This window comes from Protopterus annectens, chromosome 3.part0 (assembly GCF_019279795.1).
Source record: "Protopterus annectens isolate FY-2018-M chromosome 3.part0, PAN1.0, whole genome shotgun sequence".
Lineage (NCBI taxonomy): Eukaryota > Metazoa > Chordata > Ceratodontiformes > Protopteridae > Protopterus > Protopterus annectens.
The window spans coordinates 291,136,400-291,158,753 of NC_056731.1; the positions used below are offsets into that span (position 1 = coordinate 291,136,400).

At 39.1% G+C, this 22,354-nt stretch overlaps 1 protein-coding gene across 1 annotated transcript in view; it reads left to right on the forward strand.

Annotated features, from left to right (window-relative positions):
* NGLY1 (N-glycanase 1) overlaps nt 1-22,354 on the forward strand; it is a 714,901-nt gene that overhangs the window by 597,601 nt on the left and 94,946 nt on the right. Inside the window, exon 10 of the mRNA XM_044064776.1 lies at nt 21,243-21,428. Within this exon, the coding sequence (XP_043920711.1) occupies nt 21,243-21,428 (186 nt within the window). The remainder of the gene's footprint in view (nt 1-21,242; nt 21,429-22,354) is intronic.

The following is a 22,354-nucleotide window of genomic DNA, read 5'->3' on the forward strand; positions in this document are numbered from 1 at the left end:
AAAGGAATTAAGACAAGAAGTGTCACTGTTAGAAGAATATAGAAGAGGGAACAGATCAACAAGAATACTAAAAAAGATAGATGTGATTAAAGCAATGCACAGTATTAGAATAGACCAGGATCTGTCATGCACTATCGCAAATAACAAACTAAAAATCTCAGCACAGGTGGAAAAACTTATAAGATACACAGATAAATATAAGGGAAACGTACAAAATAAGCAATTTATTGATGACCCAAAAAAGTTTTATAGAGAATTGGGAAATAAGGTAAAAGGAATTGAAAGACCGCCAAAAAAAGAGGAAGCAGATACATTTTGGAGAAATATTTATGAAGATCCTGTGGAACATAACAAAGACACTAAATGGATAAAAGAAGTAAAAGAAAGAATAAGAAGTTTAAAGGTACAGGATATGACATGGGATGAAGTAACAGCTAGTGAGATTGAAACAAAGTTAAGAAAAGCCTCTAATTGGAAAACCCCAGGCCCAGATGCAGTACCAAACTTTTGGTTTAAAGTATTAACTTCTTTGCATGAGGATTTAGCCATGAGTAAGAACTATTTATAAGCGCACCCCAAACAGACACCACACTGGCTAAAAACAGGCAAAACAATTAAGAGTGAACCTTCAAGCTACCCTAAAAATTATAGACCAGTAACTTGCCTTCCAACGATGTATAAACTATACACGGAAACTGACACTGACGGAGTTTATAGTCATTTAGAAGAAAACTCAATTATGGCAGTAGAACAAAAGGGCAATAAATGAAAGTCATATGGAACAAAGGATCATTTGGTGTTAAATAAAGTTATAGTGGAAAACTGTAAAACGGGGAAGAATCTACATACGGCGTGGTTTGACTACAAAAAAGCATTTGATAGTGTCCCACATTCAAAGATAAAAGAGTGATTAAAAATGTATAAGATACACCCTACATTGATTGACTATATTACATTAACTATGAAACAATGGCAGACCATTTTGCAATTAAGCCATGATAAAGGACAGATTATCCCAGGGATAAAAATTCAAAAGGGGATATTCGAGAGTGGCTGGCCATGGCTGTAATTTGGCTTCTATAAAACAGCAAAGTCTAATGACTTCTCATCTTCTCTTTGTCGATGATTTAAAGCTATAGCTCATCAGATGAGGAACTGAAAGCACAGCTGCAGGTTGTCAAAACATTTTCACATGCTATTAGAATGTGATTTGGTCCTGATAAATGTGCAAAAGCAACCTTTAAAAAAGGAAAACTGCAGCACCAGGAAAACATCAGTTTGGGACAAGAATGCGATATAAAAGAACTTGAGCAACAGGGGTGTATAAATATTTGGGAATTGATGAAGGATTAGTAATAAAACATGAACAAATGCAAATAAAACTCAGCAAAGAATACTTCAGAAGACTTAACTTAATCCTGAGAACAGCATTGACATCTAGGAACAAGATCCAAGCTATAAATCAGTTTGCTCTTCCTGTCCTAATGTACAGTTTTGGAGTGATTGACTGGCCCCAAAAAGTATTGGATAGGTTAGATATTAGAACAAGAAGGATGCTTCATGCTCACCAAATGATTTATAAAAATCAGTGTATACCAAGATTATATATTCCCCATTCTGAAGGAGGGATGGGCCTCCTTGAAATTTATTACATTTATAGATCTGCAGTCATGGGACTCCACACATATCTACTGACCTCACAAGATCCAAATGTAGTGAAAGTTTTGAAACATGAGGAGAATAAATCTAAGATGACTTCTCTGCTTAATTTAGCAGAAGCATATCAACGTCAATCAGGACTGGGAATCAAACCAGAAGTAAATAAAAATCAGGCAGCAACTGAATTTATCAAAAAAAAAAAAACAAAAGAAAGAATATAAGGTGAAGGACCAGATGAGAAGGCAAGAAATTTGGAAAAAACATAAATATAGTTGTACATATAGAAAACTTCCAGAAGAGTATCATGTTGATCAGGAACGAACGCAGGAATGGTTAAGGAGAGGCGAATTCAAACCAAGAAATGAAAGGTTAATATTGGCAGCCCAAGATAGTGGACTACGTACACGCTGGTTTACAAAGTCCATTGAACATGTGGGAGAAACAGACAAATGTAGGTTTTGTAAAACAGTATTGGAAACAGTCACACACCTTGTTGCTGGCTGCAACACACTAATGGCAGAAGGACTGTATACTAGAAGGCATAATAATGTGGCGAGTCTCTTGCACTGGGGATTGTGCAAACATTGTAGTACTGAAGTGGCTGAATAACACTGGAAACATGAGCCACAAAGCATCATACAAAATGATGAAGTTTATATCACATGGGATCACCCATTACCAACAGTCCAAAAGATAGGTGCTAGAAAACTGGATGTAGTGGTCCAAGAAAAGAAGACAAAAGTAACATTGATCATTGAAATCACCACATCCAGTGATTATAGAGTCTTGCGTACAGAGAGACACAAAGTAATAAAATACCAGGATCTGCAGGCAGAAACGAGAGCAATGTGAAAGAAAGATACCCAGACAGTTCCAGTAGTAGTAGGAGCAACAGGTCTTATAAAAAAGAATTTACAATCATATTTGGATATGTTACCAATCCATTTAACTCCATGCGAATTTCAGAAGGAGTCATTACTGGTCACACTGCGGGTGCTGCAAAGAGCACTACTGGCTGATATCAAAGAGTGAAACAATACTAATTTCATGAACTTTAATCAGACTTTGACTTAGGAATGGGGTCCATTCCTGTCATGGTATTAGAAACCCAAAAGACTTGGAGAAATTAAAAAGCAAGGGTGAATTTAGTGTACAAGAACCGTCAAGCAGGTATTAAATTAAAAATTCCCGGCTACCAAGTGTCTCATCCATGACAAAATCCAGAGCAGTTTTCTGTTGATAACTGCCTATTCTCTGAGTACATCCTTAATGACTGACAGCCTGTAAACACAAAAGGAAGGACATCTGTTTCACTTTTTTCTATCTGCTAAACTCTGTTGGACATCCTCTGTATTCTCTGACTCAGCTTTAGTCCTTCTGCCTTTCCTTATACCTTAAGATTGTCTTGCCTTCTTACATCTCAGCAGTCATGGAGTTTATTCTCATTGTTCTACTATGACAAAAGGATTCTCAGTTGAAGCCATCTACATTATCAGCATCTGCAGCATTGATCCAGAAGAGATTATATCTCACTGTAACCTGTGACATGGATTTAACATGATCAACCAGTATAAATATAGTTCTGACATCTTTAGGAGCTCCCTAATCATACTCCTGAAATTCCACACAGACTGCACACAGAATCCTTGTGGGAATCACATTCACTGCCCTACACTCATAAATTGCATTTAGGGCCTGCTTCAGACTATGATTATAAAATAATTTATATGGTAAAAAAACTCTGGATTTTTGGTGCATCTCTGTGTATGTAAGAGGAGATGGGGCAGGTATGTGTCTGGTTCACACCTATTCTGGTCTGCAAATCTCTTGAGAGTAGCGATAAACCTCTGTACCCAACCACTAGTTTGTGCATGGTAGGGTTTTATTTTTAAGTGCTTTGATGCACAACAGTTCCACAAAGAAGTCAGTAGGTCTGACAAGAACTTAGTCCCTCTGTCCTTCAGTATTTTCTGTAGGAACCTGTTCTGCTCAAAGTTTGTAACAAACCATTTTCTACCTTAGCAGAGGGAAAAGCCTCTAGCACCACTAAGGAATGTTTTTTGTCTGTGGTGTTTAGGGTATTAAGAAGTTCCACAATACCCATGACTACTCTCTGAAATGACTCCTGAATTACAGGCAGTGGCACAAAAAAAACCTCACTTTGCCAAACTTTTGGCAATGCCAGGGCAATAACAATTTTCATAAGCATTTTTAGGACACTCTTTGCCCAAGTGGCCTGAAGAAGGAATATCATTGACTGTGACCAGAATATCATGTGGTGTGATCAGAAGTGCCTTACAACTGAGCATTGCAACTGTCCACTGCTGTATCACTTCTCCTTCTAGGTATGCAGTCCATTCCCTATACAGTGTACCCTTGTCCCAGTATACACTTCTCCTTCTAGGTATGCAGTCCATTCCCTATACAGTGTACCCTTGTCCCAGTATACACTTCTCCTTCTAGGTATGCAGTCCATTCCCTATACAGTGTACCCTTGTCCCAGTATACACTTCTCCTTCTAGGTATGCAGTCCATTCCCTATACAGTGTACCCTTGTCCCAGTATACACTTCTCCTTCTAGGTATGCAGTCCATTCCCTGTACAGTGTACCCTTGTCCCAGTATACACCTCTCCTTCTAGGTATGCAGTCCATTCCCTATACAGTGTACCCTTGTGCCAGTATACAGAATCTCCATATCACTTCTCCTTCTAGGTATGCAGTCCATTCCCTATACAGTGTACCCTTGTCCCAGTATACACTTCTTCTTCTAGGTATGCTGTCCAATCCCTATACAGTGTACCCTTGTCCCAGTGTACACTTCTCCTTCTAGGTATGCAGTCCATTCCCTATACAGTGTACCCTTGTCCCAGTATACACTTCTCCTTCTAGGTATGCAGTCCATTCCCTATACAGTGTACCCTTGTCCCAGTATACACTTCTCCTTCTAGGTATGCAGTCCATTCCGTATACAGTGTACCCTTGTCCCAGTATACACTTCTCCTTCTAGGTATGCAGTCCATTCCCTATACAGTGTACCCTTGTCCCAGTTATACACTTCTCCTTCTAGGTATGCAGTCCATTCCCTATACAGTGTACCCTTTTCCCATTATACACTTCTCCTTCTAGGTATGCAGTCCATTCCCTATACAGTGTACCCTTGTCCCAGTATACACTTCTCCTTCTAGGTATGCAGTCCATTCCCTATACAGTGTACCCTTGCCCCAGTATACACTTCTTCTAGGTATGCAGTCCATTCCCTATACAGTGTACCCTTGTCCCAGTATACACTTCTCCTTCTAGGTATGCAGTCCATTCCCTATACAGTGTACCCTTGTCCCAGTATACACTTCTCCTTCTAGGTATGCAGTCCATTCCCTATACAGTGTACCCTTGTCCCAGTATACACTTCTCCTTCTAGGTATGCAGTCCATTCCTATACAGTGTACCCTTGTCCCAGTATACACTTCTCCTTCTAGGTATGCAGTCCATTCCCTATACAGTGTACCCTTGTCCCAGTATACACTTCTCCTTCTAGGTATGCAGTCCATTCCCTATACAGTGTACCCTTGTCCCAGTATACACTTCTCCTTCTAGGTATGCAGTCCATTCCTATACAGTGTATCCTTGTCCCAGTATACACTTCTCCTTCTAGGTATGCAGTCCATTCCCTATACAGTGTACCCTTGTCCCAGTATACACTTCTCCTTCTAGGTATGCAGTCCATTCCCTATACAGTGTACCCTTGTCCCAGTATACAGAATCTCCATGGTAGTGAGAATCAAGGACCTCCTTCGTTACCTTCCTCAAGTTTTGGAAGGTAGGATCTGAGAGCTGTGCCTCTCAGTACTCTCATTTTGAGCATTCCCAGTTCCCCGTCCAGTGGAAGCTAGAGTTTTTCAGGCTCATTGTGACTAACCTTCGTTTCCCTGAAATAACCCCTTCCAGAGGAAGTCCACCGTCTTTTGTCATCTGTAACACAAGCTGAAACTTTTTGCCACTGTCTATTTCTTCCCTTGAAGTCATCATATCACTAGTCTTTACTGGAGATGTGAGCTTTGCCTGAAACATTCCGCACACAATTGTTTCCATGCCTGGCTGTATGTATTTTCATGTACACAATGTACTGTGTCATCATCATGATTACCTGTTATAATATCTACTATGATGCCTGTCTCTCTGCACCCTTTCACAGTCCAGGTGAACTCTGGCAGTGGTATCTGAAAAGGTGGACTGCTTAGGTAAGTAATGCTCCTTTCTGCCAACTACAGACTTAACAATACTTATTTGCAATGCAGTATCCATCTTAGCAATGGATTGTCTACCCTTTAACAGGATAGGGTACAGGCCTTTTTCTGGAACAGCTGCAGTTTCAAGAAATCCCATAGTTACTATGCTGCTACCTCTGTTAGCTTTTTCATACTCTGTTCCTCTGGCCATCTGGACTATACATTTCCATTGTGGTTACATTGGAATAAATACAAACACCTGTGGAAGTGGGGAGAAACACAATAGACCAGGCCAGCAATATTCTCCACAGATTTTAATGAAACATTAAGTGCCTTCATTCCGTATTATTGGAACTTCATCAGAACTAAAAGCAACCACATATACACCAAAGTTATATACCACTAACCATATCACATAATACCACATCAACCAATCATAGATTAAAATTAATTAACAATTAGAAACAGTGTAATGCTTTAATCTTACAATGCAATTGATTGAACGGGATTTATTGGGCTAGATAGACCACCCCCCTAGAGTAATGTGTAATGCCCATGTAAATTGCTTCATTTATATGAAAATTATCCCCTGTTAATATATTGGGGCATTGGGAACACCTCCCGCACTTAAACATCACTAACTTTTGTGAAGTTAGGGCCTTATGTGCTTTTTGAGACTCTAAAAAATGTTTTAGAAATTTTTAAAAGTTCTCTCCCTTCTAACAACAATCTGGAGCTCCCCAATTGACTCTTAAGCTCAATATCAGTTGTAATAAACCTATTTTCTTTATTAATGCATTCCAAAATTGCACCACTGTCTAACATAAAGGTAGAAATGAATTTGATCATTTTTACTCTCCCAAAGAGCATGTGTTCTTGCAAAACAAAAACCAATAAACTGGTTAATTCTATAAACTTTTGGACATTTTAAGAGAGGTTTACTAATTTGTTTTAGTTCTGAAGAAGTCCTAGTTGGTTGGATGAAAGCTCTCCACTTCTTCAATAAATTCAATTATGTGTGGAATTCACATCAGCCCAGAGTCTTGGATATCGTCCAATTAACTGTTGGTGTTAATTCGATCTTTTTACTAACAAAACCCACATTCTTGTTATTGTCAATTTCAGTACTGGGGATTATCCCCCAAAATGGGAGTGACATTTAAAATAGGAACATAAAACCCCCCTCACTATTTTAACCATAGCTTCATCTCTTATATCAGCCAGAAATTCGCAGGGATAACCTCTCCTAAGGAAACACTTAAAGTTTTATTAAAGTTTTTGTAGAATATTGCTGTCTTGGTCTGTTGTGTTTCTCCCCACTACCACAGGTGTGTGTATTTATTCTTTAAGTTTATCTAGCCCAACGCCAGTTATGTGCAGCTTTTTGTGTGTCCAGGTAAGTTTAATGAATGTGTATATGAACACCTCTTTGAAATCAAGAAAAAAGGATACCAATGCATTATACCATTATACAAGCATATTGCACAAGTCATTAATGACTATTTTATATTTTTAATTATTGAGCAGGTGAAACAAGGTTTACAGGGGTGGTTAACTAAAGAACATCTGGAGGTTTGTGAATTTAAATGGCAGGTTTTGCTTAATGCAAGTAACCACCCTGGAATAAATGAATCCTGTTCAATTAATTCTATTGTAAGATTAACACATTACACTGTTTCTAGTTGTTCATTAATTTTAATCTGTGATTGGTTGATGTGGTTGTGACACCCCTACACTGGCCCAGTAATCAAGGACCCTCAATCCTCACCACTAGCACCAGTGAGGGACGTACACATTGTGAGGATGACAAGTACACACACAGTAAAGTACAGTTTCCCTTAAGAGCACACAGAGATCACAGTCAGTCTGGGGCTGGTCTCTCCCTCTCTCTCCAGATCCTCAATAAGACTCCCCACTGGCCAAGCTATAGGGTTAAGATCTCAGCCGAGCGGTCAAGCTAAAATTTCCACCACCCTCTCTGTCCAACCAGTGCTTCGTGTCCCTCCTCAAGTAGCTGCCACACATACTGTGAGATTTGATTTATATACAAACACACACACACTCCTGAGAAAGGCTGGCACAGGTTTACTAGCTATGCCGCCTTCTGCTCAGACTAAAAGTTAGTTATCACTACCACCAACCAGCTCTTTATCAGCTACTATAAGACCCTTACCAAGGATGACAAATCTTACTGTGTAATGCTAAAATGGTAAGTGTGACCAAGACTTGCAAGGCTATTGGAGTGGCCTTTACAGTGTCACCAAATACATATGCAAGTACTTTAAGAGCTTAAATATCTCTAAACAAACCAGCCACAATTAAAATGTTTAAATATATTTAATAAATAATAAAAGAACAAGACAATATTCAGTAACTCAGTACAGTGACTACAGAGTTCAGAATCACAGGAAATATTTTAAAACAACATTGCAGGACAGTCTCAAATAAATACAGAAAACATCTAAACTAAGCTTTACTGTATTCTGGTCTGTATATCTAAGAGAGATTTCTGTACCCTGGTTACTTACTATTAGCAAGACGCAGGTGGAAGTGCTGATGATTGGGATGTTTCCTGGTCCAAAGACAAATACAAAATGCACATTCTCTGAGATCAGAGTTCCCAGATTAATATCAAACCATTACTGCTGGGTCATCTGGATGACATTACTCTTTGTCACCTGCTTCTGTTCCCAGGCTAACAGAAACCAACATCTCTGTGTCAAAAATACTTGTCTCTCAGATGTGCAGCTGCTAGGAAGTAACAGAGTAATGAAAACACTTTACATTTGAAACCTAGTAATTATTTCTGTTTCAAGACAATAGGAAAATCCCTAGCTCTAGACATTGTGTCTGCTTGCTGCACCGGCACTAACTTTTTTATAGCACTTCATAAAACACTTAATTTCAACTTATTTTCTTAAAGTTTTGTATGTTACCTCAGTATGTTCCAGATTCTACGATTAAAACATACATTTGCACAGGCATGTAGTTTACATCCATTTCTGTTCTTTCCCAGTAGGGTACAATACGGTTACATTTTTGAAGCTCAATACATAACATACAGTTCTCTTACATTTGTAAGACAAGCATATGAGTCCTATCACTGTTCACAAATGACATATGATTATTTACAAAATTCCAGACATATGGGCTGGCAGTGTCACATCTCTATACAAATCATATTAATATTGTCAAGTGACATATAATTATTTACAAAATTCCAGATAGCTGAGCTGACAGTATTTCTCTGGTGTCACAGTGGTATTATGTAACATGGTTATTCATAGGTTCATAGGTGTCTACTAGGCTAATGGCCCTGGAGCCTTTACAAGCCTAGCCCATAAGATTACCCTGGCATTGTGCCACGCGACCTTAGTTCCCAGTGCCTCTGTAGAGCAGAGCCACTGGAGTAATCCCGGGGGTGAATTTCCTCTTTCTGCTTGACATGTATGGGAAGTCTATTCCATAGCATGGGCAGTCTCTGTGTTATGAACCTGTCCCTCCAGCATGTTCTGTTGATTGTGGTAATGAGGTTGAGGTCTTTGGAGCATGTGGTGCAGAGGGATTGGGATTTCTTTAGATTTAGCATTTCTAACAGAGCTGGGTCAGACATGGCTTTGCAAGTCAAGCAGAGATCGCCTCTAAGTAGGCGATATGAGACAGAGAATAGTTGGAGTTTTTTGAGTCTGTCCATATAGGACAAGTGTTTAAGGCCTAGGATCCTCTTTGTGAGGTACTTTTGCGGCCTCCCCAGTTGTTGCAGGTGTCTGGTCAGGTGCATGCCAAATGGGGCATTGCACTCGATGATTGGCCTAATGAGGGAAGAGTAGAGGGAGACAATGACCTATTTCTTCCTGGATGCAAAACCCTTAGTAATGAGATGTGCTACATAAAAGGACTTTCTGACCACAGTGGCAATGTGATGGTCAAAAGAGAGGTTGCTGTCGACCTTTGTTCCCAGATCTCTTATAACTCCTTCTGTGTTCAGTGGACCACCATCGATGTGGTAATTTATGGGAGCTGGGTTTTTCCCAAAGGGGATGACAATACATTTTTTGGCATTGAGCTTAAGGCCACATATGTATCTGACACCATTTGTTGGTCTCAGTGAGGCCTTTCTGTAGGATGTCAACATCGCTTGGAGAGTTAATAATAGCTCCCAACTTGCAGTCGTCTGCAAACATTGTCAGCCAGAGACCCTCCGCATTGACCTGGACTTCAGAGAAGTAGATACCAAAGAGGAGAGGACCCAGGACCATACCCTGTGGGACTCCACTTGTGACTGGTCAGCAGTCTGACTTGGAGTCAGCTACTTTCATACTGTGGGTTCTGTCTGTGAGCCAGTTTGCAACCCACATATTGATATAGGGGTTGATGCCTAGCTTAGTGAGTTTTTTATGATTCCTGAGTGGGCAGTGGTATCAAAGGCCTTGGCCAGATCAAGGTAAGCTGTATGAACCACCTTGCCTTCATCCAGAGCTCTGGTGACTGACTTAAAGAAGTTGACCAAGTTGAGCAAGCATGATCTACCCTTCACAAAACCAAACTGGGTAGGATGTAGAATTTGGAGATTCCTATGTCCTTGTTTATTAGGTCCATGATGATGCGTTCCATAGCTTTGCATATCAGACTCGTCAGGCTAATGGGGTGATAGTTCCTGGGGTCTGTAGTCGCTCATCCTTTGTGTAGCGGGATGACTGTAGCAGTGCACCATTCAGTAGGGACAAAGCCTGAGGTGAGGCTGTGATTGAACAGGGCACACAGGTGAGGTGCCAGTTTACTCTAGAGTTCATGTAGAACACAACCAGGGATATTGTCAGGTCCCATACCTTGTTGTATATGTGGTTGCTTTTAGTTCTGATGCAGTTCCAATAATATAGTGCAAAAGCATTTAAAGTTTCATTAAAATTTTTGGAGAATATTGCTTTCTTGGTCTATTGTGTTTCTCCCCACTACCAGAGGTATGTTTATTTATTCATGGTTTGTTTCCATTGTTCAGTTCTTGGTTTGTTGGTTACATTGGTAACAACTGACCCCAGGCCATTCTCATGAACTGGAACAAGTTTATTCTCCCTTTTTTCTTGGAGAACATGGGGAACTTGCTGTATACGGTTGCCCCATGGGTTTCCTTATACCTATGTGTATTGCTTGATAAACGTTCATTTGCAGTTTTGCCATGGTAGCTAGATCTAGCACTCCCATGTTGCTAATTTCTACAGTAGTGGTATCCACCAAGTTGTTAATCAGATTCTCATGTCGTCATGTAAAGTAACAGTTGTATTCTTCCTTATCATAAGGTCTCCCGATATTTCAAAAGTATTAATTTGGCATCCTCTCAATTACATATTAAAGTAGGTGCTTATTTCTTCAGTGAAGTAATTGGCTCTGTCTTGTGGTTTTCTCCTTCATTTTCTAAAGATTTCTTGTAAGCTTTGGGTGCAAGCATAAAACATCCAGAAAGAACATCCCTATCTTTACAGTAATTCAGACAGTCAGAGGCAGACATTTTTGACAAAGTATACACCGCATTGCCTGTGACCAGATGAGTTAACAACTTCACCCATTGCCCCTAGGCACTTTGGTGCTTTATGCATATATGTTCAAATGCCTGAACTATCAAAGTTAACCCCTTCTTTATACTGGGGAAATAATTTTGTTTTGACCCTGGCTTCCAAAGCTATGGCCTTGTTACTCATGTGTCTTTGTTAAAGGGTTAGCAGGACTACACACATTTGTAAGAGTTTTGTGGAAGTACTAGATACTCCAAAGCTTAGTAAAGTTAAAGTCCAGCAATTAACAGTAGATAAAGGACAAATAAACATGATATATAATCAACCAACAAGGAATTTTCCTGGAATAGATGGAATTCCCATAGAAATTTCCAAGCTAGCAGGAGGCTGATGATTTGGAAGGCACTGTTTAATAATGCTTTACAGGGGAATACCCACATTTTGGAAGAAGGCAGTAGTGTCAGTATTACCAAAGAAGGGTAATAGTCCAACAGAACCTTACTCTTATAGACCAAGTTTGATTGTAAACCTCTGTTACAAAGTGTTTATGTCTGTGTTAGATAAGAGAATAGCAAAACTGTTACCAAAGCTGATTGATATGGATCAGTGTGGTTTTGTGGAAGGGAGACAGATATTTGATAATGCTAAATGAACAATGATGATTCTGGCGGGATCAAGATATTAAAAGGCTCCATTATTTTTGATTGGTCTGGATACAGAGAAAGAATTTGATAGTGTCTGCTGGGAATTCATGAACAAGGCAATAATAGCATTTGCATTCCAAAATAGTATAATAGAGTTAACAAGGAGAATATATGTTAGGGCCGAGGCAAAAATACAGGTGGGTGGAGTTCTTTCTGATAACTTAACTTTTAATAGACGGATGTTCCCTTTTTCCTTCATTTACTTGTTATTTATTTGGAATTTTTAGGTAAGAAGATAGATATAATTGGCATGTTATTCAAAAAAATAGTTTTGCTTGCAGATGATGTTATCTTGTAACTGACAAATCCTGGTAGTGGGAGTTAACATAATTGCTTACCTCCTAAACACAAGGTACAGGGTTTGATTCTCACCATTGAGGGAACTTGACTTGACTTAAAATTGGCCACAAGGTCAAATAGCCTAGTAGTTTACTTTTGAATCTGACATTAGGATGTTCTGAGATATTTTAAGACAGTTTCAGGTATTTTAAGGGTCTAAAATAAATGAAAGTGTAGCAAAGTGTATAGCAGTAAATTATATGCCTTCACACGAATTAGTTCAATGGTATACAAATTAATGGGGGCATGAAAAAATGAAGTATTTGGGCATATGGATTAAAAAATACTGTTATTACAGCTAAGGAGATGTGGGAAGTGATCAACCAAAAAAAAATATTGGGTAAAAAAAGAGATTGTAACTTAATGGATATGGACAGTAAGATACAAATGGAGGGAAAGTTTTTAGTGCTTTTGGTCTTGTACATAAGTCAGGCAAATTGTTATCAGCCAGAAAAAAATGTTGTGGAAGGTAATTAATAAAGAGTTGAAGGGATTTATTTTGGAGGGGACGAGGGCAAGAGTAAAGCAAGATAAGCTGATTCTTCTTGTTGAACAGATTGGTTTAGGACTGACTGGGTCTAAGGGATATTTTAAAGTTACACAATTAAGACTTCTATATAGCATGCAAGCAGATAGCTATAGACCAAAGTAGAAAAAGATGGTGGGGGAGCGGGGTGGATGTGTAAGGGATACACTACTAAGGGTACAAAAAACTGGCAAGAGATGTCAGGAAATAACTGGGGTAAGCTGAAAAAATAAGAGTCACACTTAGATCAGATTGGCTAGATGGTAAAAGTGATGGAGTGGAAAGAAGCAAAGCAGGGGTTTGACTTGCAGGAAAAAGGAATATCTTCTGTATCAGGGATTGTTGGCAGAATATAGACAAGTGGGAGGGGGGTCAAATGAAAGACCAGCTCTGATAGCATTATTAGTAGACTCAAATGCAGAAGAGCTGTTATGAAAGCCATAATTTGTCAGACATATGAAATGCTACACAATAAAAAAAAAATCAGACTCTGAGAGAAGATTAGAACAACAAATTACAAAGAGCAATGGGAGGAAATTTGTAACACCGCTTAATGTAGACACCTCCCTATGAATGTAGTTCCCTCATCCCCAGACCATATATGTTTCTAAACAGTATACCTCTTGACTGCTGGGAAAAATGTCCTGAAATGATAGGCTTAAACAAAATGCTGTTTAACAACATATTTAACCCTAAAGCATCATGTCAAATGTGCCAGCGCAGAAAATGGTCTTTTGTATATGATCAGCAAATGGGAATTATGTACCTGAGGTGCTACACACCTCTGACTCAATCTAAAAACAATTGGGTATTGGGTGAAAAAATGCTGTAGCTAGCAGAAGGCAGGAAGTGCACAGATTTTTTGATGATATGGGATAGACAGGCTAGATGGAGGCATCCTGCCAAAGGCTAGTTAAGCTTGCTGTTTGGAGTCCATAGTTTGGGCTTTAGAAGAAAACGTAAAGGGCTAAATGAGGGAAGATCTCAGAGTATTACTGATTTTATCATTTGTTCTTAAATCCATTATAGGTAGTTAGTAGAAGATGCCCATAAACATGAATTTAGGGAGGATGTGTATTAAAATCCTAATAACATTGATTATTTGACTTGACAAGAGAAAAAAATAAAATTATGTGAAAACGTCATAGCTTTTTATTGGGATAAGGATGAAACAACAGATCTTTAAGGAGGTTTTGATATTCTAAAGTGGCATGATAACAATGCAGGGATGAAAAGAACATAGACACCTTGGTCATTGTAAACAAGTTCAGCTTTCATATGCTAACACTTGTTTTGACAGTCTGAATGTTTTTGTATGTGTGTGGTGTTCTATAAGCTGTTACGCAATAATCAGTTAAAAATATATAAAAAAAATACTTGCTCAACTTCATTGTAATGGGTCATACTTTCAGGGCAGCTAAACTTAGCTTGGTGTATAATAATTTGTCAAAAATGGTGTTGATTTATTTGTTTATTTTTTTTATTTGATACCTGTCTAAGTGAAGCAATCCGTCAGCATTGTATAGCCGTAGCCTGGGGCAAAGGCATAATGCATTCGAGATTATCCAAGTTCAACCAACTCTGGGCAAAACCGCAGTCCAGATTGTAGCTTGCTACAGACCCCCACCATGCCCCAGGATTCCCACTCCTCTTTTCCTGATACACTGGAAAATATTAAGGTACAACCCAACACTCTAATAATGGGGGATTTCAACTACCCTACCATTAACTGGGAAAACTACTCATGTACCAACTCTTTTGCTCAACATTTTCTGGAAACTATCAATTCCAACACCTTGGATCAACTTATTCACACGCCGACCAGGGGCAGCAATATCCTAGACCTGGTCATCACCAACATGGGTGACCGCTGTTCCACACCAGAGGTCAGCTCTTCGTTGGTCAGATCCGACCACAAGCTAATCACCCTAGACATCCACATCCCACTCCCACCCCCATTAGGAAAACAACCGTAAAAAATTTCTCCAAAGCCAACTTCACTCTTCTTAAGACAGAAGTGGCAAACTTCACGACACCCATGCAGATGGACAATAGAAGTACGACTGCTGAATCCTACACAAATGCACTTTATAAGCACTTACACCAGTGCATGGATCGTGCTATCCCTAACAGTACCAAGATGCTATCCTCCAAGAAAAGGAAGCCAATCTGGTGGTCTTCTGCCATAAACAAACTCTACAACAGAAGAAAGAAACTGTTGCAAAAAAGAGTAAAATCCCACGATTGGAGGAACTCCCTGGTCAGGCTCAGTAAGTAGCTGAGATCCCTCATAAAATCCTCCAAAGCTAGTTATGAAAACAAAATTGCCACTGATTCTAAAGACAACCACAAAACATTCTATAGCTATGTCAAAAATCTCAATGGCAACACTCAGATCTGCTCTGAGTTACAGCACAATGACACTAAATATACAGAACCAACTGATATTGCCAACATCCTGGCAGATAGATTCAGTGCTACCTTTATCCCCCTCTCACCCCCTAAAGGGCCCATCTTTATACCGGAAGAATGCAACGTTTCTGTAATCACGGCTGCACAGGTAAAAACCTCACTCTCCAAAGCCAAGAACACAGCATCCATGGGACCTGACAACATCCCAGGCTGCCTTCTACATGAACTACAGAATGAACTGGCACCCCACCTAAGTACCATGTTCAATCATAGCCTCACCTCAGGCTTTGTGCTCATTGAATGGCGCACCGCAACAGTTATCCCACTCCACAAAGGGGGGGGGGGGCACAACAAACCCTGGGAACTACCGCCCCATTAGCCTGATGAGCCTCGTCTGCAAGGCCATGGAAGTATCATCATGGAACTCATAAACAAAGACATTGGAGATCTCTAAACTCTGGACCCCACACAGTTTGGGTTTGTAAAAGGCAAATCATGTCTCCTAAACCTGATAGACTTCTTTGAAGTAATCACCAAAGCCATAGATGAGGGTAAGGTGGTTCACAAAGCCTATCTAGATCTTGCCAAGGCATTCAAAACCATCCCTCACTCTGGAATTATAGATCAGCTCACTAAACTAGGTATAAATCCCTATGTCACAAGATGGGTTGCCATCTGGCTTACTGACAGAACCCACACCTTGAAAGTAGCAGACTCCAAATCAGACTTCAGACCAGTGACAAGTGGAGTACCACAGGGTTCAGTCGTAGGTCCTCTCCTGTTTGGTATCTACTTCTCTGAAGTACAGGCTAACACAGAAGGTCTTTGGCTAACTAAATTCATAGATGACTGCAAACTAGGAGCCATAATCGAAACTCCTAATGATGTGGACATCCTACAAAAGTCCTCACTGAGGCACATGCCTGGTGTCAAAGACATGGTCTCAAGCTCAATGCCAAAAAGTGCATTGTCATCCCCTTTGGTAAAAACTCTGTACCCATGAACTACCACATAGGCGGTAGTCTACTTAACACCGAAAGTGTGATAAGAGACCTTGGGACACAGATGGACAGTAGTCTCTCCTTTGATAATCACATTGCCACAGTGGTCAGGAAATCCTTCTACGTGGCACACCTCATCACAAAAGGTTCCTCATCCAGAAAAAAAAAGAGGTCATTGTTCCCCTCTACTCACCACTCATTAGACCCATTATACAGTACAATTTTGGTATGTACCTCACAAGACATCTACAACAACTGGAAAGGCCGCAAAAATACCTCACAAAGAGGATCACTGGCCTCAAACAGATGCCTTACACAGACCGCCTCAAAAAACTCCAGATTTACTCCTTTGCATATCGCCTACTCAGAGGCGATCTCTGCCTAACATACAAAGCTATGTCAAACCCAGAGCTGTTGGACATGCTCCACTTAAAGAAATCCCAATCCCTCCGAGCTACACGCTCTATGGACCTAAACCTTGTCACCACAATAAACAGAACATGCTGGAGGGATAGATTCCTGTCCCAGAGACTTCCCGTACTCTAGAACAGACTACCTATCTATGTCAAACAGAGCTCCTCATTAGCACTCAAGAAAAATCTTGATGTTTGGATGGGTAATAGGAAATTCACCCCGGGGATCACTTCTGTGGTTCTGCTTAACAGGGGCTCAGGAAAATAATTTTCTTGGGTGGCGAAAGCCAGGGTACCTTTTTGGCTAGGCTTGTATAGGCCCTAGGGCCAATAGCCTAGTACCTACCTATGAACCTATAAATAGAGTTCCTAACATTCTAACAATAAATCCAGACAGTGGTAGTTGAGATACAACACAGTAAGATAACTGGGCATAGTTTACATGAATGACAAAGATGGCCAGAAAGAATATCCTTTTTTTATTTTCTTATTTTATAGATAGTAGGGTTGTAACTGTCCCTCCTAATGGTGTGGAGACGTGACATCTGAATACAGGATGAGTGAAGTAGCAGCCCAGAAGATGGGGGCTAGCTAGGCAAAGGAGAAGTTCATTGGTAGACCTCAGTTCATCCCTTTCAAGAGAGGTAAGTAAGGGCAACTGTATGATAGCTCTTCCTTATAAACAGTGAACAATTGGAGAGTTTAGTGCCAAAAGAGAACTCATAAATGAAATGTAAGCACCAAACCATGCCAGTCCACCTCCAACGGATACATTTTGTTTGAAACAGTGAGATAGTGACAGATAACATAAATGCTTATTAGTACACCAAATTTTCATCAATAGACTTCATCAGATGCATAAAACATGAATGAAAATACTTCCCTTTTATATCAAACCCTCCCAAACAAACCATCAATGAGAAAACAGCATTGATTAATAAATGAAGAGCCCAATAAATCACCATTCTAAAAACTGCTTGTAAAATATGAGGATAAAGTACCACGATTAAATATGTGAGGTGTAAATAACTTATTTAATCCCATCTCAAAACCCATTGTTAAGCCATTGCATGTTCAAGTCTATATTAATATTTTAATCATTCAGTGTAAAAAAAAAAAAAAAAAAAAAAGATCGATGAGGCATAGCTAAACCAATGACGCCACCTGCTGTCCTGAGTAAAATTACATGTAAATAAATGCACTAATAGAACTAAAATACTCAAAGACATTCACATACAATTATACCACAGCATAAAACATTGACATAAAAAATATATATGTGTTGAATGAAAAAGCTATGAATTTAGTAAATTCAAAATGTTGTTGGTTAAAAAACTTAGTTCTAGTGAATATGAATGTGAGATTATAAAACCCATAAACAAAATATATTTAATGTCTATCTGCCGTTAACTTCAATACAGGGGCAAGGGAAACATTGCCATTCAAACCCGGGGGGTCTGTTGGCCTCCAAAATAATTTGCCAATAGACCTCCCTATATTCAATCTTGGTTTCCCACAATCCACCCTTGGCATCTCTAGGCATCTATAGGAATTTCGTCTAGTACAAAAAATAAAAACTTAGCTGCAGGACAATCAGTGGTCTATTTATACAAAACAGTCCTCAAATTTCTACTGCTTATATCATTAATGTGCTCATAAATCCATCTTTTTAAATTTTCTCTCTGTCTTGCCTATATAAAATTCCGTGCACTTGTTGCACATTGCAATATAAACCACCCCAAATGAGTCACATGTATTGTAAGCCCCACCAGTGATATGTCTATCCCTAGCTTCAATGAAAATACTGTCACTGTGAATAATATATGTACACTGTGGGCTCATTCCACATTTATATGTGCCTGCTTTGTTCCGATTGCAGGCTATTCTTTGTTTGCGTTACATTAAATTTTTGATGTTAAGACCCCTTCTAAAGATACACCTGAAAGGGACATTAAAAATACCTCTCAGGTCAGATAACCTAGAGAATTTTTGCCATTCCCATTCCATAATATTTTTAATAATGTACGCATCTCCATTAATCTCCTTTACAAATGCGTACTCAGCCTCCACTGTTTTGAGAACCCCTTGAAAGAAAAATAATCTCAGAACTGTAGTTTTCCCCAGTGGTGCCAAACCTAAAATTGGGCCAAAATTACTTTTACATCCTTCATTCACCTCTTTATATATCTCTTCAATGAAATTTAAAGGGTAACCCCTATCCTTAAACATACTCCTTAAAGTGTCACATTCACTTTCAAAGTCATCGTTGTCAGCAGTCATTCTGCTAATTCTTCCGAATTGCCCTTTAACAATACTGTTTTTTTGACTGTGGGGGTAGGCACTAGCATAATAAACAAATGAATTAGAATTGGTCTTTTTCCGATAAACGTTAGATTTGTAACCCCCGTCATACTTCTATAAGGTCACATCTAAATTGTTAAGTCTTTCACAATCTATGTTGTAAGTGAACCTTAAGAACCTGGTTGTTGCAAAAATATATTGAAAAATATAATTGAAAAATTCCACAAATTTAACTTCAGTATCCACCCAAAAATATAACTATTATCATCCAAAAATGCTTGTATAACAGCCAGCAATCCTTACATTGGGAATTCAAAACAAATGTGATACCTTATGGTGTAGACCTAATGGATGTTGTGTGGTCCACTTTCCATTCTGTAAAAGACTCTACATTCCCATGCAGCTTGTACATGTGTGACTGGGGGCACACAGACATTGACAACCTTGGAGGCATTGCATATGTATGCACAAGCATAGGAGGGATACAGTTTGTAATACTTCCCTACCAATATGAGAAGGGGTTGACTTAACCAGCTCCATTTTATTCCCTCTTATGGGAATGAAATGAAAGTGGGACATAGGTAAGAGTAAATCCAGGGACTACAGGTTGGTCTAACAGAGGAGGAAAAACATAAGTAAAAATAACATTTCTGCAAATACTACATCCCTTATATTGTAGTTAAAGATGAGGAATCTCTGTATAATTTAGTTTAGAGGTTCATATTTGCAAACGTGTATGTGTCTGTTAAGACGCACCTGTAAGAGCAGCAGTAAACCTAAGCAATAGTCATAAGATTACACTTAAATCAATTTCATCAGTAATAAGCCTGCTGTGATTGGGCCATTTCCCACTACAACCTGGAAAGCACAAAACAAAAACGTATATCAAAGATGTGGTGATATGGAATTAAGAACCATTGCTTCCTGCTTACAGAAAGTACAACGGAGGATCATTGTTTCTAGCTCACATATAACATTCCAGTCTACAAGTTACTGAGGCATAGACATTGCTTGTGCATGTATGATTTTCTGCACAGCAGTCTGATGATACACTGCACAGTGGTGCAGCGGTTAGTGCTGTCACTTCACAGCTAGAGTTTCTCCCATGCGATTCTCGACTGGAGCACCTTCTGTGTGCAGTTTGCATGTCCTCCCCGCAGTCGAGTGACATTTAAAGACATGTAGGTAGGTGCGTGTGTGAATGGGTGTACCTTCTTTGAAGGTTGGGCGTCGGGCTGGCAACTCGGAACCGTAAATATCCACTGCCAGTCATTAGCGGACCGGAGTTCTGCTGTGGCGACCCCGAACCGGGAAAAGCCAAAAGAGTACATAGTCTGATGATACACTGTTATGTTATATTAAATTTAGGTAGAGAATTATCATGCCATAAAATGGTTTACAAGTTGTATTTTTCTTGAAACATTATTTTAAATTCTATCAGCAGGTGTTGAGATTAGTTTCAGCCATAGTGCATTGTAGTAAAAGCTCCAGTTGTTTACACCAGTTAGGATTTTGCTAGTGCTTGTATTTTAGAATGTCAATATATTTTGAGAGTAGAAAGAATAATACAGACTTCTGAGGGGATGCAGCAGTTGTTACTTTCCTGAGAACAAAGTTGAAGCTGTATTGTTTTTATACATTTTCTAAATTTCAGAGCTACATCATTTATAACATTCTGTGTCCTGTATCTGAAATAAAAATTAATCTGATGAAGTTTAGAAAACATTTATAAGTGCACATCTTAGCATCCTGTATCTCAAGGAGAACACACGTTGTGTAGTTCTTTGGTGATGGTAAGTCATTCATTTGTACTTTCTAACTTTTTTGTAATAGTGTGTTTTTCAAGTTTGGTGTGGGTATTTTCTAGTGTTAAGTGTGTGTGATATAGAGTAATGATTCTTCAGAAGTTTATATCATCTGCTTACCTCTAACGCTTTTTCTTACAACCTAGTTAGATAAAGCCACCTAGTTTGTTTTAAAATGGTTTCTTATTGTTTCAAAGACTCTACCTCCCCAGTAGTTTGTTACAGCCTTTTTAAGTAATACTCCTCACCAAGTCACAGATAGTGACAGTAAAATATAAGGCTAGTAGTGTAGTATTTCATCAGATTGCTTTCAACATTTAAAACACAGTCTTTTTTTTTTCATAGAGAACACAGATAATTTTTAAACCTGTGGAAAACGAAAAAATGTCCAAAAAACTTCACCTCAGATATAACACTGCAAAAGACCACTATGTAAGAGTCTCAAACAACAATGAAGAAATACATGGATGGGAAAATGGTGTATGGAACATGCAGTCTGTCTTCAGAAAAGTTGAGAATGACTGGCAGATGGTAAGAAAATAGTGTCTGCACACACATAAATACACACGATAACTTATGTACGCAAGTGCGCGCGTGTACACACACACACACACACACACACACACACACACACACACACACACACACACGCACACACAGAGACTGATTCATATGTGTTATAAATGAAATAACTTCTGTGAATTAACTTGGAACCATTTCCCTTGAGATCCTGTCGGATGCTGCATCAGGAGTACAGATTTAGCAAATTTTCTGAAACTACATTAAATAAGAATCCCCTCACCACACAGTTATAAACCCTACACCATCTCCCAAAATTATACAAAATATCTCATCAGTCTTACACCAGTTCTTCTACATTTCTTCAAGGTGGCATAGAGCTTGACCACGTTTCCCACATGTAGATTGAACCCCCCCCCCCACTCTAGTTTTAAGCATCAGCAAAAATTTCACACATTTAAAATGTGCACTTCTAAATGCAAGCAGCGTAAAAAATCTCCACAGTCAGTCACCCTTGTAGTCATTATGTGATCTTGGTTAAAAGAGATACTCCCCCAGCTTACAACACTCCATCACCAGTTATCCATATAATTTAATGCTTCCCTGAGGAAAAGGGATAGGAAGTGGGACCCTTAAAAAGTAAAATTTAAGTTAAAAACACAAACCAACTCACTTAACAACTGGTTTATTATATCCATTCTTTTGATAAATCCTGTCTATTTCCCCTTGCTGTAATCTCATCCAGTCCCCTATTCTCCATAACAAAATTCCAAAACCTGATCTCACAGGTGGCGGACCCTACTTCACCAGAGAAATATACAATCATTTTGGGTGACTTTAACTTCAGTCTCCTGAAGTCAGTGGAGTAATACGTTAGTGAATTCTTTGCAGACCTTACCCTGTTTCACTTACTAATGAAACCAGCTAGACTTAATGTC